At 37.0% G+C, this 15,665-nt stretch overlaps 1 protein-coding gene across 2 annotated transcripts; it reads right to left on the reverse strand.

Annotated features, from left to right (window-relative positions):
• Nucleotides 1-947: 947 nt before the first annotated feature.
• LOC111259676 (septin-2) lies at nt 948-13,856 on the reverse strand. Of its 2 annotated transcripts, XM_022831850.2 has the most exons (8): nt 13,521-13,850; nt 10,773-10,908; nt 7,042-7,238; nt 6,181-6,315; nt 5,578-5,838; nt 5,112-5,357; nt 2,641-2,715; nt 948-2,366 (listed from the first exon to the last, which is right to left on the reverse strand). In XM_022831850.2, exons 1-8 carry the CDS (start codon nt 13,587-13,589, stop codon nt 2,235-2,237), a joined length of 1,251 nt encoding a protein of 416 aa, XP_022687585.1. In that variant the 5' UTR covers nt 13,590-13,850; the 3' UTR covers nt 948-2,234. The 2 variants fall into 2 exon arrangements, with proteins under 2 accessions (XP_022687585.1, XP_022687584.1); XM_022831849.2 differs by lacking the exons at nt 948-2,366; nt 2,641-2,715 and having other exon boundaries at nt 4,051-5,357; nt 13,521-13,856.
• Nucleotides 13,857-15,665: the final 1,809 nt, after the last annotated feature.

A 15,665-nucleotide genomic window follows, 5' to 3' on the forward strand; every position in this document is an offset into this window, starting at 1 on the left:
ACTAGACTAGGTTTATCGTTGACTTTTACCAACGATACTTTTGGATGTTTCCATATGTGCACACTTCATTTCGTTTAATGGCATAGCCTCTTTCAGACCCAGATATTATTTTAGCCTCTGTGAGACGCGACAAACGTTACTTTAGACATTAAAAAGGAAAGAAAACAAGAAACATTTAACTGTATTAGATTGCCTCGACATTCAAAAGGCAAGTACGTTTCAATGGGTCAGGACACTTATTATCAAAAATGGGTCGTATGTACGACTTTAATCGTCATTCAATTGCTGATTCTAAACAGTCATTTTTCCTACTATAGATTTTAATATTGATATGTAGGATTATCTCAAAAACTTATAAAAGAAGTGACCCTAAAACAAGGAACGTCGAGGCACCGACAAAAACTCGAGCCTTTTCTTGAAAAGCTCTATAATGTGAGTGCGGGTCTCTGTACCCTTATTTGGCTAATCAAGTTAACTAGTTGTCAATATAAGGACGATATGGTTCATCGTTTTTTATCCCATATCACTTTACATGACCGTTGTAGTTGGTAAGCACAAACTTGTTCGGTCCTTGTTACCCCTAAGCTTCAATCACACTGAAAAGCAAAATGCTTTTCACAATTTTTGTAACAAATCTTCTTAACGTGACGCAATGATTGTTCATAGTAAACTATAGTACAATGTAGTCACGTTCATGTGGCTTGTCAAAATTGCTTGTAGTCTAAGGTATGCCACACCGCTTTCACGTTAAAAGCATCGGTAGCCTGCTTAACTAGCACAAACTACTGTCTTGAATTCAACCTGATAATATATTAGTATAAAAAAAAACCTAAACAAAACGCAGCGTAATATTTTCACTATATGAAGCATATCCAAATTTGTCTACAGAAGGCAAGGACGGTAAAAACCTAAGTATTTGTTACTTACAATTAAATAACTAGCCTTCCTTTAATACTTCATATATATATATGTATATATTTATTGTCCGGCTCTTAAAATGAACGCTTGACGAGAACACAAAAAGTCATATAGAAAGGGCGTTGTTAGAGTAATGTTCAACTACTTTAAAGCAAGCGTTTCATTCAGTATCTAAGTTGGCATCATTATCAATTGCAATCAATTGATCGCCGTTCAGATTGTTCAAAAGCGAAATTTCTATTCACTTATACATCCACGTGCAGATATGATAGGTATTTGTCTATTTAGTATGCAAAGGTTCTTCGTAAAGTATTCTTCGTTTCCTTTTTTGCTTCGTCGAAATCGAACACAATTCGCCTTTAGCTTTATGCAAAGGCGATTGTTCTTTAATAAAAAATGTCCGTATGTCCTTAAGTTTCAAGCCCACTACACGATTTCCTCTTAAGGAAAACCAAAGCAGTCTCTACCATGCAAACTCAATACAGGAAAACATCTGCCGTCAGCCCTGTTATCAGTTGTTAGATCTGGAGTTGGAATAGGCAAACACTGAGCAAAAAATCTTGTTCCATTCACACTTTTCTACTGATCAAACTACTGATGTTCGTTCTCGTCGTTTGCATGATCGATCAGGAATACTATAATAAGCCTCCTTAGTTTCAGCAAAGCTTTATCAGGTTAAGAGGAACAGGGGTGACGTCAGGTCTCATGAGTCGTTTCTTTGTTTTACTGTTGCTAATTAGTTACCACATAAAAATCGATTTAGCGATCTTCGGACGACGACACACGTTAAGCCTTGCATCTCATTACGCGTATTATTACACTGTTTATTGATCACGCACGAACTTATAGCTCTATGAAATACAGCTTTTACTTGATTTCACATTAGCTACCGGTAACTCTCTGTTAATTTCTAATTTTTAAGTATACAGGAGTTGAGGTTGATTTCGACCGCTATTCTGCCCTCGGACAGTGGAAACCGACCGACAGACAGCTAAATCTTGAGCACGTCGGGCCAGTAACGCCATACCTTTCCCATACAAAAAACTTTTGTGTTCTTCTAAGTTTTTGATCAAACGGCTGGTTCAGTTAATTGCGCTTATTCAGCGTTTTGGATGAAATTGTTCCTGTTTCTATACTTTATGATGGTGATACATTACTTAACCTGGTTCGATACAGGTGGCAGATTTTAAATTATGTTACTACGGAGCTGATTCGTGATAGTGGTTTGATGATTCGCGGCTTCTTCCCATGGTGGTCCCAACTGGTCAATAGTTTGAAAAGCTGGGACACTTTTTATGTCACCTCGCGTTTTTCATCTATCGTCGTTTGCTCTTGCCAAGAGTCATAGTATTGTGTTGCTGAACAAGCTGGCGCTTTCTTTGCAACTCGTTTATCTTTTCTTCGAGGATTCGTTTATCTTCATCGAGTCTTTTCTGGTGCATTAAAACCTAAGGATAAACGCATAAATGATTATGTTAATATTCCCAATGAATGATGTTCTCCAATATTACCTATGTTGGCTTATAACTTGCGAAAAATATTTTACTGCACCTTGAAATCTTAGCTCTAGCTTAGAAAATCCTTTGTACCCCTAACTATTAACACAAGCGCACAAAATTCTATTTTACAAAAACGTAGTCTGAAAATGCTTTCACAACCAGCTAGGGAAAAAGCGTCTTAGATTAGCACCAATATTGGCCTAAACAATCAAGCCCAACTAACCTCCTTATGCAAAGAATCGAATCGCAAGTTCATTTCGCGTTCCTTATCTTTCAGCTGGGTCTCCTTGTCCTTCACCTAAAAGCGAAATTATTGAGATTATTATCACTGCACAGTATTGAGACAGCAGTAAAGCTATTACCGAGTACCTTTTATGAGTAGTGTTATAAGACATTTTATTTTCACTACAAACATCTACAAAAGCCTAGCACAAGATTATGTATCAAACTTCCATATCTATACGAAAAATCTGCGGAACATATGTAACGCGCTGCAGTTTCCTCAAAAGTACACAAGAGCACTTTCATTTAAAAGAAATCTGCGTGTTACGGCGTTGGGGCAAATCTGTGATTTGCTCATTTTATTGAATACTTGTGGTACGAAATTCTCATTTGATTACAACTATTTGCCATTAGATTTTAACTTAACACCTTAGTTGTCGTTTTTAAATAACTGAGTTCGTGTAAAGGCCATAATATATATTGCATTGATTCAGTCATTTTTGAACTACACCTGAAACGAATTAGCATAGGAGCCTCTTGCTTGACTACGCGAACTTACATATATTTTTTACTGTTACGAAGATGTTTCCTTCAAATACAGAACCAAGCTTAATACATGTGATTTGTTTTTGCCCAATCAAGCACTGGAACCTTGTAGTATTGTGACAGGCGCTCCTGTCCCTGTGTACGGTATGCCCTCAAACATCTAATTAATAATCTACGAAGCGAGCTTACACTAAAGCTTTTACAGGCCAATAGAAATTTAATAATATACTTATATATGTGGTCTATTTAAGGTCATAGTGGTAACATTAACCTTGAATGGCGTGTCTGTGCAATACAATGATGGAATTAAATATTAGAGAAGATAGTTTAGGTAAAAGGCAACATCAATAACGATGACGGGTGGCAAAAACAGGTTCACACAAAATGCACCTGAAAGAGGCGAGTGACAAAAGCCGTGCGAGATTTCCAACAAATGAGAAGGAGGAAGAACTGAATATTTCGTCTCAATAATGGATACATGTCGACATACATAAATGGCAACAGTTACAGTAGCTAGTTTGCCTGTTAAGAAACTGAATAGGGCATAACGCAGCTGCGCTTTATCTTTGAAACTCTATAAATAATCAAATCTTATATATATATTTTATCATATGGTTAATCTCCTAGTGCAGTTGTGTTCAAGCTCAGGATTCTCGCATCAGAACATCCGCCGCTATTGAATGGAGACGACATATATATACGCTGAAAAAGCTATTTTAATTTCAACTTCCGCTAATTTTTAGGAAATATTGTATTCTGAATCACGTGGGTGTGGCTAGTATTTATAAGTAGGACGACTTCAAGTGTTTTGGGCAAATTACATGTGGAACGTGTTACTGGAATATACAAGCGATAACGAAAATAATTATTATTATTACTATAATCTTGGTTAATCTTTATTATACGTTAGAATAATTATTACAATAGCTGTTTGCCACTAAAGATTCGATTGCACAGCATATATATTTAATCAATTCGACTGTGATTTATGACCATCATGTTTGAAGCTCGCTCGAACGAGCAAACATCCTTCATCGTCACTTCATTGCATGTGTATACTTCGTCGTTGGTTAAATTGCCCCATCATTTTATTTGTGAGCCTCGTAAAATAATCTGGGAAACAAATTGTGGAGTCAATAGAATATTACAGACTTAGGGGAAGTTTTTTTAATATATACATTGTTTGGAATGTCACTTACTTCCAAAAAGGCAACTGAGTTACAATGGCCTCCAGAAGGCCAACGCTACAAATTATTATCATTGAAATGAATTGTCGAACTTAGAGGCAAGCATTCTTACTCGACCAGTGTATTCCGATGTCATTGAATATTCTAAATTGTCGGATAGCCGTGATGTCTTTAGGGCATTTGTCATTGGTCTGTTAATGTCAATTTGAGCTTGAGTTGATCCCTCTTTGCTAATTTTAAACATGTTCTGTCCAGCCAAGTTGAATCGCTTGGGAGTCGTAGTAGCTCTAAACGACATGCTTTTTGTCTCTCTCTGGTCATTCCTCAACGTTTCTCGGATTCTTTCGGGACTATTACAATGGCCCGCCGTAAAGGCTGGCTTAGAACCCTCGTAAGTTCTCAATCCTTCAAATGACTGGTCGTCCGCACTTTGTCCCCACACCTGATCAACACACGAATATCGCAACTCGTCAAAATAGTCGTCCCAGATCAACGATTCCTCATCTCCTGCTTCATCGAAGATCAAACTTAATGAGCATCCATTGTTTTCGACCATGCTCAAATCCATTTGCTCAATACAATGTTGGTTGTGGCTGGAGTGATTCGAGTAGTTTGTTTCAGCTTCGTCTTTGATATAGTTGCCTCGATGGCCCTCATCTCTTTTTTCGAGGCTATCATCACGCAGCGAGTGGTTGAAATTTGCACCCGACAACGAATTGGCCGGAGAGGTCGCACTTACTTTGTCGACAAACGTTTGCCGCATGTCGTCTTCACGCTTTTGTAGCGAAGCCCGGTGCTCTGCCCACTTTCGTTCAAACGTCGACGAATCTCCGATGCCGGCATCTCCGAAACCCATGGCGATGAGCCGCATACGTCTGTAGAGCTCATAGTGCTTCACATGAGTGGACTCGACCAGGTCGGCTAAATTATACCGCAAAACAGCGTCACGCAACCGTGTGAAATCGCAATGCGCCTCATTCTCGATCTGAATTTAGTGGAACCAAAAGAGCGAAAAAAGCGTGTTTTAATATTATTAGAACCTTTTTCACCAACATTAGAGGAGTAAGTTTTCGTTAATTATCTGTATGTAATTTGGTAAACTTTTAATAACCTAACCTGTGATCACTAGACAATGTCATAGAAGTTTTACTCTGTTTTATTACGCTTCATTACTTATTATTTACCATACATCCTGCGGTACCTACTTGGACAACCCCCCAGGGATATTGTCGCGCCCGCACCATTTTGGTACCAACACGGACGAGATCCCGGGAACCAATGACGGCGAACGGCATTAATGCGTTGTACTGACGGTTGGCATCCTGCGGCGACATGGGATCATCAACGGGAAACTGATAGATTTGCACACCGCTATTAGTCAGCTCACTTTGCACACGGCGCTTAAACGCAATGAGGTCTTGCTTTGAGATGATATCGCTTTTCGCTATCACTGGAATCAAATTCACCTAGAAATGTAAAATAACTGTTAAAATAGGCTCTTTTAACACTGACGAATTCAGGAATAATAAATTAATGTGAAACGTGTTGCCATTTGTCATAATTCAAAACTTCTCATAAAAAGCGATAGTAGTTTCACCGTTTTCTCTAAATTACAAGGACACGACAAGAAGTATTGATTTTTGTTAAGCATATGCATAAAGTTCAGGATTTGTTAACTGCAGATTAAACTTATGAACGTCAAGCAAAAGCGCTGTGAAAAACGGTTGTATACAAAGCGGTTCCAATTTGTTAGGTTAAACAGTTGTTTTATAAAGGTATTTGTTTCAGCTCGAGGGAGCGAATTATACCTTAGAGTCGAGTTGCTTCATGCATATAAGGTCCAACGCCTTTAGTCCATGTCCCGTTGGCGTAATGAAGTACAAACAGACGTGAATGCGGCCGTCACGAAAAGTGTTCAACTTGCGGCTAATCTGAAGCTCTTCCTGTCAAATATGTGGGTGCATGTAAAACTGATCTTTAAGTCTCTCAATAACAGTTTTAAGGAAATGTCTACACCACGATGTATTAATCAATGATGCCAGATTTGTTTTTGCGCTGTAAAGTCTATGATCTAGTACACGGAGGCGGGTATCAAAAATATATCAGCTCGAGATCAATGTTCTAATAATGTGTTTTGGAGCTTGTCGTGGTTATCCTAACAAAGAGACCCGGACAACTCAAACATTCTGATTTGGCTAATTAATGACTAATTTTACAGATATTTATGTTGAATGTGTGAAGTTTATTTTTCGCGATTGTTTCGAAAACGGTTACGGTTAAATATTTAAAATCTTTACTAAAAATTAGTATGTCTCTAGTAATAAGAGCCAATTCTATGGCTAGAACCTAGTGTTTATGCTTGTATAGGGCCCATGTCATGACTATTATTTACAGTTGGAAAACATTTTCTCTCTTTGCTGAAGGATGTCATTGAATTTAAGACAGAGCTCTGAGCATGAAGCCACTTAAATAGCGCTTCTTAAATTTCGATCCCTGCGTTACTATTGTTTTAGCCAGGGACTAAGGCTTTTGCAAACACTTTTTATTTATTACGATTATATATATATATCCTTTTGACGTTAGTGATTTTAGATAGAACTCGACAAGGAGATTGCCTGAGCTTTGCGGAGAAATACTCGAAAATGTAGTGGAAGTCATGCTGCTTTTACCTGGAGATATCCCTCAAACTTGGCGTCGATGTAGTCGATGATGGCCTGACAGCTCTTCTGTTTGTTGATCTGGTCTCCGTAGCCGATAGTTTCAACAATTCCAACGTTTAGCTTAACATTGTTTTCCATTAGTTCGAATGATTTTGACATAATCTTCACATCGGGATGGTCGTGCGTTGATGTCGGCAGGTCAAAAGCTACAATCGAAAGCGATAAAAATCAACTAACGACTAATAGATACAACTTAAGAATTTCATGTCTTGTTTAACTTAGATAATATCTAGATCTTCAGGTAAAATAATTGAAGAGCACTATAACCTGGAACTATTATGCAAATAGTCAATCCTATTTCATTTAAATCCTAACTCATTTAAATATACATCTCTAAACACTTGAAAACAATGCTTCTAATTCAACATTACTCCTCACTATAATCATTATTGGCTAATGCACCACTGCATTTCAATTAAAAGTGTATGGCATTTTTTTAATAATAATAATAATTTATAATAATAAATTATTTTGTACTATGCTCTTGCTGGTTAGTAATGCTCGAAATAACTTTGCATTCGATAATCTACTAGAGCTACCAAGTATCATTGGAATCTGTTTGCGAGCTAAGCAAGTACTTGAAAAAGTGAAAATTATCTGTAATACTCTATCGAAATTTCACCTAACGCAATCATAGATTATATATATATACACTAATATAACCATAGAACATAAACGTAATGTCGCATTATGTGGTTAATATATGTTGCAGATTTTATGCAGAGATTATTTTATCCTGAAATTAAGTACTGCATCCTGAGTGTGACCTTGAAATCTCGAGCCTATATTGGAGCGAGGAGAGGAGACCTAGTGCTCAATAGATGGAAAGGATCCTGCATTAAATTAAGAGATCATCTGAGCATCCAGATATTAAAATTCGAAGTATATAAAGAAAACGTTAATATTTTTTCGTTGATTGCTGTTTTTAAACAATCCTGCCCACCTGGTTTTAATCCCAATTAAAAGAATGTGACCTTATTTGATATATAACCTGCGAAAAACTCGTAACACACAATACTGCACATTCTTAATATAAAAAATCTCAACTCAAGCTTTTAGCTGTTAAATAATGTACAGAATTTATTTAAAATAATCATAATTAGGAATGATAAATAAGGCATGTGTTTGCATTAGTGGTGAGTGATTCATTCCTTTCAAATAATTTTATTACCATACATTTTCATATGCAAAAATATATGGCCCTATTTTCGCAAAATGTTATACTACTTTTTCTTCGTCGCTTCTTAGTGTTGTTTGGGCACCACCGGAATGACAAATAATGTATTGCGCCAGCGAGTACAACATAGATACGTGGATACATAGAGCAAAATAGAAATAATACACGAATAATCCGGCTCTATTACTTCTGGTACCAGTTCTCTCTAGAACCAAATAAACCCGTCATGGCAAATAATAGCACGTCGTTTTCTGAATTTGAGCAAATACCATCTTTTATCTTATCCTTCCGAGCTGAACAAATGTCCACCAAGGTTAAAAACTTTGTTTACGTTGAACCGATGGCCTACGATATCACCAGTATTCATGCCGCTTTAAAAAAAATTAGAAAGATTCTTAATAGGGTTTAGATTTAAAAGGCTCGAAAATTTACAAAAGAACAAGAAGCCATTTTCGATATATCTAGAATTTTTCCACAGAAATTAGCAACTTTTTTTGCGAGGATAATATCAGTTTACCATACGGTCGCTTAGGTAAGCTGTGGCGGTTAGTCCTTTTAAGATTTTTTGCACTTTTTCATTTTTTACTGTCTGGAGCGCTTACATTTTGAAACCCCTTTACCTGCTATTAGCCCAAATTTTAATTCCGCTGAAATTTTTTAAGCGACATATTTGAGCGACACTTTGAAAAGTGTACACATAATAATATCGCTTGACAAATTATTGCTAATAAAAACTTATTTACAGATTAAGGAAGGAATGTAATGAAAATGACTAGTGAGTGGTTCAGATGCCGAGTTGAAGGTGTAATTTCGGTGAATGAAGATTATATTGAACAGACCCAATTTTCAGTAGTGACACTTTTAGCGTATGCAAAAAATGTCTGTCTCTGTTTGTTAGTATAGTTAGCAAAGCATAAGAAAATGAATACGCTACCCTGGAAATATGTAAGCAGGCTGAAGTGCTTTTGCTACCGCTGCTGTTGCTGCTGCTACTAAAGCGGGTGCTTATGTTTTGCTTAGGAAGAGTGAGTTTAGACTCCTTGAAGCAGTAGGACCAAGGTAACGCTTTACGTATATTTTCACAAGACGATGAAGACAGGCTTCGTTAAAGCAGTACTAAGTAGTGTTAATGTTGATATTACTATCGAGAATGGAGTTGTCGTTGGTGAAGCTGCTGGCGCAACCATGTTGCCAAAGCGGAGCTTCGAAAACGCCATTTTCGTCCTTGCGCTTTTACGCGACCACAGTCACGTTGGCCATATTGTATGATGTTTTCGTAAGAAAGTCGGATCGAGCAGCAACTGCGGAGCAAGCAAAGCGTGAGCTAGGTTGGGCTAGCATACGGCAAACGATATAAATGTATATATAAGCGTCAACTAGCGCTTTAACTAAACGAATTCCAAACAGCTATAGGCCGTCATTATAGGTACTTCGGATAGCCGGTTAGGGCACTGCTGCGATCGACTAGAAGATGAAATACAGCATTTCTTTTGCCCCTTCCTCTTCTTCATCTCTTTCTTCTTCTTCTTATTATTATTATTTTTGCGTGCAACGGCGTGCAATAAAAATGAAAAGACGACCTATTGCTACGTCCTTTGTCCACTGTTTGCGCATAACCGCGAAGCATCAAGATTTCCTTATTATGTCCTTTCTCGTTATTGTGCTAAAACAGTAATTCCCGATCAGATAAAGTGTACTGTAATGAGATACACACTCAGCCTGTTGGTGGAGAAACTGTCTGGATTTTTTATGAGTAGTTTGATATTTACCGCTAAGTAGTACATCTTTCTCCCAGCTCTCCTATTTCACGATCAAGGAGTAAAAATGCGTTTTGGCCGACCTCAGTCACAAGCTGTTAATGCATACGTACTGCAATAGGTATGCGGACCTCCTACACATAGTATACAATTGTATACATTGGGCTCTCGCGAAACCATAGTTTCGCGAGAGCCCAATGTGATAGCACCCTGATGATATATATTTATCACAACAACATGTTAGTTTGTTAAAATTTGAATTAAAATCGAAATAAGATATTCTATTCTCCAGTGTTTTTCTATAACTGTACAACAGCGCTCTGGACTGGGTCGTTGCATTCCACTAGTGTCGTATATTAAAAGAGACTGTACGAATGCATGGGTGAAGCGCTCTCGTTATACATAAACAGAAATTGAACATGCATACAAATTGTTGCATTACATATAAAATACGTTATTATACCGAATTTTGAGAAAACGTTAAGCAACGCGATATACCGCTTTGATACTAGTTTAAAAAGAAAACATCGGCCTTGTCATAGTCAAAGTGGGACTAAATTATGTGCGAATTTATAGGTTTGTTTTTCCGCAAAAAGTTCATAAGAAAATTATGTGATTTTTGAAGCGTAATAAGATGATGTTTGTCGAGTGACTAGGACTCACTACATGTTGATGAACAAAAGTAATATTAAAAAACAGTAATAATAAAAGTTTTAATTGTGAGAGAAGCGGTTTACGTCACTCACAGAAATTAAACAAAGAATCCATGAGGGTGCTTTTTCCGATTCCGGTTTCCCCGATGCAAAGTATGTTGAACGCAAACCCATGTTGAAAATGGCGTCTTACACTCTGGTCGGGGAGAGTCCGGAAACCTACGTCATCCTGAAAACCAAACAAATATCACATTATGTATGCAATAGTCCAACAAATTCTAGTAGCTACAGTTGGTACATTAACCGTTTTAATAGATCAGAATGTTGACGTCATTGCTTAATAGAGCAAAAAGTATAAACCCCCCATTTGGCTGAAAATGTTTGATTCAACCCATCACACGCACTTGTCTTTTCTAAAATAAACTTTATTCGTTTACTTTTACAAACAATTAATTACAACAGTTAGTGATGCAGGATAAGCTGCCAGAATTACACCAAAACCAATAAAGCCCTCCGGCTAACAAATTCTAATTATACGAGTTCCATTCAGACATTCCATTAAGAAAACGGATATTTGACAAAAATATAAGTAAACATTCAAATCTTGAACTTCCTTACATGAACCCAAAGAGAGTTAACAAAAAAATTTATGACTGAGTGCAGAGTTGTTCCGTCGGGGGGTACTAACGGTAACGTAGGTGCCTTGCTTCTTACTGAGGAACACTAGCCTCTGTCTTTCCTTTATAAGTCACTTATGTCAGAAGATAAAAGAAGAGTGTAAACAAACACCGTTTTCCGTTGTACAATAGAAGTGGACCCCTCGAATAATTTCTTGGCTTTTCTATAAGCAAAACAGAATGGACTTGGCTCCTCGTCCGTCTATTCACAGTCGTAGGCGATATCTGTCAAATAAGGATGAGGATACAATATCGACATCTCTAAAATTCACCAGAGCAGCATCTCTCTCTTGGAATCACAATATTTCTACAATAATTGCTACACATTCAGAAACTGTCACTAACGCTGCCACACCATACAGCTTCGTCGGTAAACATTCAGCGAACTTTTAAGCTATATGGTTAGAATATATATGGTTGGATCAACGACGTCTTAAATGGACCGGAAAAAATATTTAGAAAAGGATAGTAGTAGTCGGTTAAGGTTTTTACTCAAGAAAATTCAAACATCGACATGATGTTTAATCAGCCGGCTAAATTAGCGAGTCTATAGGTTAGAATTAAGAATCAAACACCATTAACCCTCACACGAACTTATCTTGTATGCTAACTTTACGCAAAGACAGTCGTTAAACAAATACAGTATATTACGCGTTCTGTGTGAATCGACCCGTTTTCATTTTGAAATTACTAATCTATGAATTGAAAATCATAGTTTAGTTATTCCACTTCATGTTTCGATGTTCAGTCGTAGCTAATGTTTCCTGCTTAAACTATAGAAATATGTTCATAGCGATTTCATTAGATTGAGAATATTTACTGAGCAAAAATAGATAGCTATGTGCGAGATCATAGACAAGGAAATGATAGTCGATGAATCAACAAAAAAAAGGTGAAATAAAATCAACTCTGCACTGATATTTATAACAGGCGACAAATTAATCTCACTAAGAAATCGTCCTATTAATTTTAATTATTCGCATTAAAAACACAATCGAAATACCAGAAAATGTACAGGTTTTGGATGTAACATACGATACCGAAACGCTTATTGCTTGATCTTGTTTATTCAAATATTCCGACAAACATATCCGTGTCGTGAATATATTACATCGCGGCACTTGGGCCAGAAACCTTTGGTTATTAGTGTCAAATACGAAAGACACTTCATACATAGTTAGAACTTAAAAGGAAATTTAGGTGTGGGTTTTGCACAAATTAAAACTCAGTTTATGCAGGTGGTAAGAAACAAGAACAAAGTAAGTTCAAAAGATATGCCTAAAAGTTATCAGTTACCTGTTAGCTATTTAGGATTCTGGTGATTTCTAAATCGCCTAAGCCCTCATAGCTCTGTCTGCATCTATTGATTTGTTTATCATCATTAAGTTAAATGGAAATGATATATGACAGCCTTCAACGCGCGACATGGTATCTCTAATCGTTTTCGTTCACCGAGAAGCCCTATTTAGAAGCGTACATATACTAAGAACGTCGTAGAATCTCATTTGATCTTAAAAACGAAAATTAATATATGGTTCCTATTGATGTACCAAGAACAGCACGGGCAGCAGTCGATTCATCTTAAATACTCTACAACCGGGCTTCTTTAATCGCACGAAAGCCGTTGTGTACTCGATTAGTTTGACAAATGATGCGGAGAAAATGGAAAATAAACACTACCTATAGCAGCTTAAGTTATCCCATTTTTGAGTTGTTTTAAGTGTAACTGTAAATGGAGTATCGACGTTAAGGGCTATCTAATCTGAATGGAAAAGATACATTACTAATAATATGGAAGATGCGCATCAAGGCGTTGCTATTCTTTTAAGCAGTTTTCCAGAAGTCATATTTCTGCTTGTCTCCTAATCGAAAGAAATTAAACTGTAAACAATTTCCCTCGTATACCGTCCTCAGCTTAACTATCAATAAATCAAATTGATCTTTGCCTCGTTACATCACTTGGCCACAGCTTGGGAAATATTTTTGGAAAGATTCTAAATTGCTCGGTTAGACAAAATTAAGGAGGCAGCCAAGCAAAGCAATTAACCAACAGCCTGCTGCTGCTTCTATGCTGACCCGGCCTGCCATCACAAATACATTATAGAAGGGTCTTCAAATAGAACCAACAGCAATTATAGATAAATGTCTCTTTTGGCTTGCTCACCTGAAGCTTTAGAACACGAACTTTCGGTTCAACATGCCCATTTGCCTTTTGCTGCTCGCCCGCTGTCATTTCTAATCCTGTACACTTTCTTCACTAGATGTTCTAACAACTACTATATTTGGTTTTTATTATTAACCAAAAGGTTCCTATAGAAAAGACGCCACAACACGCTTAACACAATCGCTCCACAATCGCACCGCGACACGAACAGGACCCTAAGACAGCAACACATCAGTAGCTTGTCGCCGTCAACAGCCGCTACATAGGCTACAAACAAAGAGGGTGATGCGATCCACCGCCTTGTGACCGAACCCAGTAGATGGTGCTTCTCGTGCTGCCGTGCTGTGCTTCTGCTGCTTGTCGTAATATACGTCAACGAGAAAAGTGCGGGAAAATGGCGGCACATTCAAAATACGTGTTAAAGTTATCTTTGAGCTCCATCCTCCATATTTATGCATTCATATGACTAGTTATGTACATACATATTATGTACGTAGTCATGTATATACATACATTCATCTGCACATATATAGTTATTTATATGCGCATGTATATATTTCGAGCCATGTCTCCGAGATTCGAGCTTCTTTAGGATCAAACTATACTTAGGTCTCAAACGAGGCGTAGTTCTTATCGTATCTCGCAAGCAATGTTTGACTTTTCTATGAATCACAGAGATTATGTAAATGGTTGCTGTGTATCAGACAAACTTAGATTTGTCATACGCTATGCGCGGACGATTTGCCTAGTTTAATACAGCTATAGAGCCGGCTATCAGCGAAATCCCATCGCTTAAACGAGCGGGTCCACAATCAGCGTCAATAAGCCCAGTTTGCTTTCCAAGTTATTCAAGGCAAAGTAGTTATATGGAGGTGACATTTCACAGAGGAGCAGATTGCTCAGATTTGCTCACGGGTGTACACACAATATTACGGCAAGGCAAGAAATTGGAACAGCATACTAATAATACGTAATAATACTAATAACGTACAGTGTTATTCGAACCGAGTGTGGGATTCCGGTGGCACCGGTTTATTTTTCATTTTTGACCTTTTGTAACCTCATTTAGCTTATACATTTGTGAGTGAACTTGAACAAGTAAGAACTTCACTTTACTTCGTCAAACTTTGGCACTTATAAAAATAAAAAAAAAAGACACTCTCGTTTTAATGGAGATCTCGTGTTTAAAAAATATCTTTTGTTTTAGGAAACGAGCGAGTAGTCAATGTGACATTTGCAGAAGTAAAATGCTTAGTTATATTGGGTACATTCATTTTGTGGCAATTACTATAAATCGCTCATAACTGAAGTAGTTCAATAGGATAATTTTCGCTTTCATAACTGTCAATAAATATGTATTCCTAAGTATTTCTTAATCAAAACAAAGGAAGGCAAGATGTCTCCTTACACAAAATATTTTTCCAAATTAATTTTTCCAAGATTTCTAATTTTCGTCAGGTACGTGTGTATTTTTTTTTACATAATATAGTGATCCTCAGGTTGAGCTCAATCCAAAATTTTGTGTGCCCCTAATAGTGAACCAGAACTATGTCACGGAATATGTGTAAACAGCGACTCCCCATAGATCATCACACTAAGTTACTCACTTAATTTTATGACACACTAGAAAACTTAATATATATTCGGATAGGAGGGTATATTTCAGAATGAAAAAGGAAGGCAAAAGCGTCGAAATTCCTGAAAATATTTAAAGGAGTAGTAGATATTTAACCAAAAATAAATTACTTTCAAGGTACTTTTTGCAGATTTTTCGTTCCGTTTTTTGCTTCAAAATACACGTATTTTTGTACTATATTTGTAGTGCAAAAAAACAACATAAAAATACTCTCGAGCCTTCCTCCAAAACCATCAGCCTTCTATAAGATTGCGTACTTTCCGAACGTCGTGTCCACATGGTTTATTATGGCTAATAATAAGTAAAATTGGTGTAATAAATTGTAAAGCTTGAATCGTTTTCAAATGCCAGACAAGCTGCACTGCGTTATCAATAGTTTTTAAATGCTGTGCGTGTTATAGCCACATGTAGTTCCGTGTGCTGTTTCAACAAAGTATCACGCTTTTGACTAACTATGAAATATCGAAAAATCTCATTGCATCCACCTGTCATCATATGAAAATTGTTCA

This window comes from Varroa jacobsoni, unplaced genomic scaffold (assembly GCF_002532875.2).
Source record: "Varroa jacobsoni isolate VJ856 unplaced genomic scaffold, vjacob_1.0 scaffold_357, whole genome shotgun sequence".
NCBI classification, from domain to species: domain Eukaryota; kingdom Metazoa; phylum Arthropoda; class Arachnida; order Mesostigmata; family Varroidae; genus Varroa; species Varroa jacobsoni.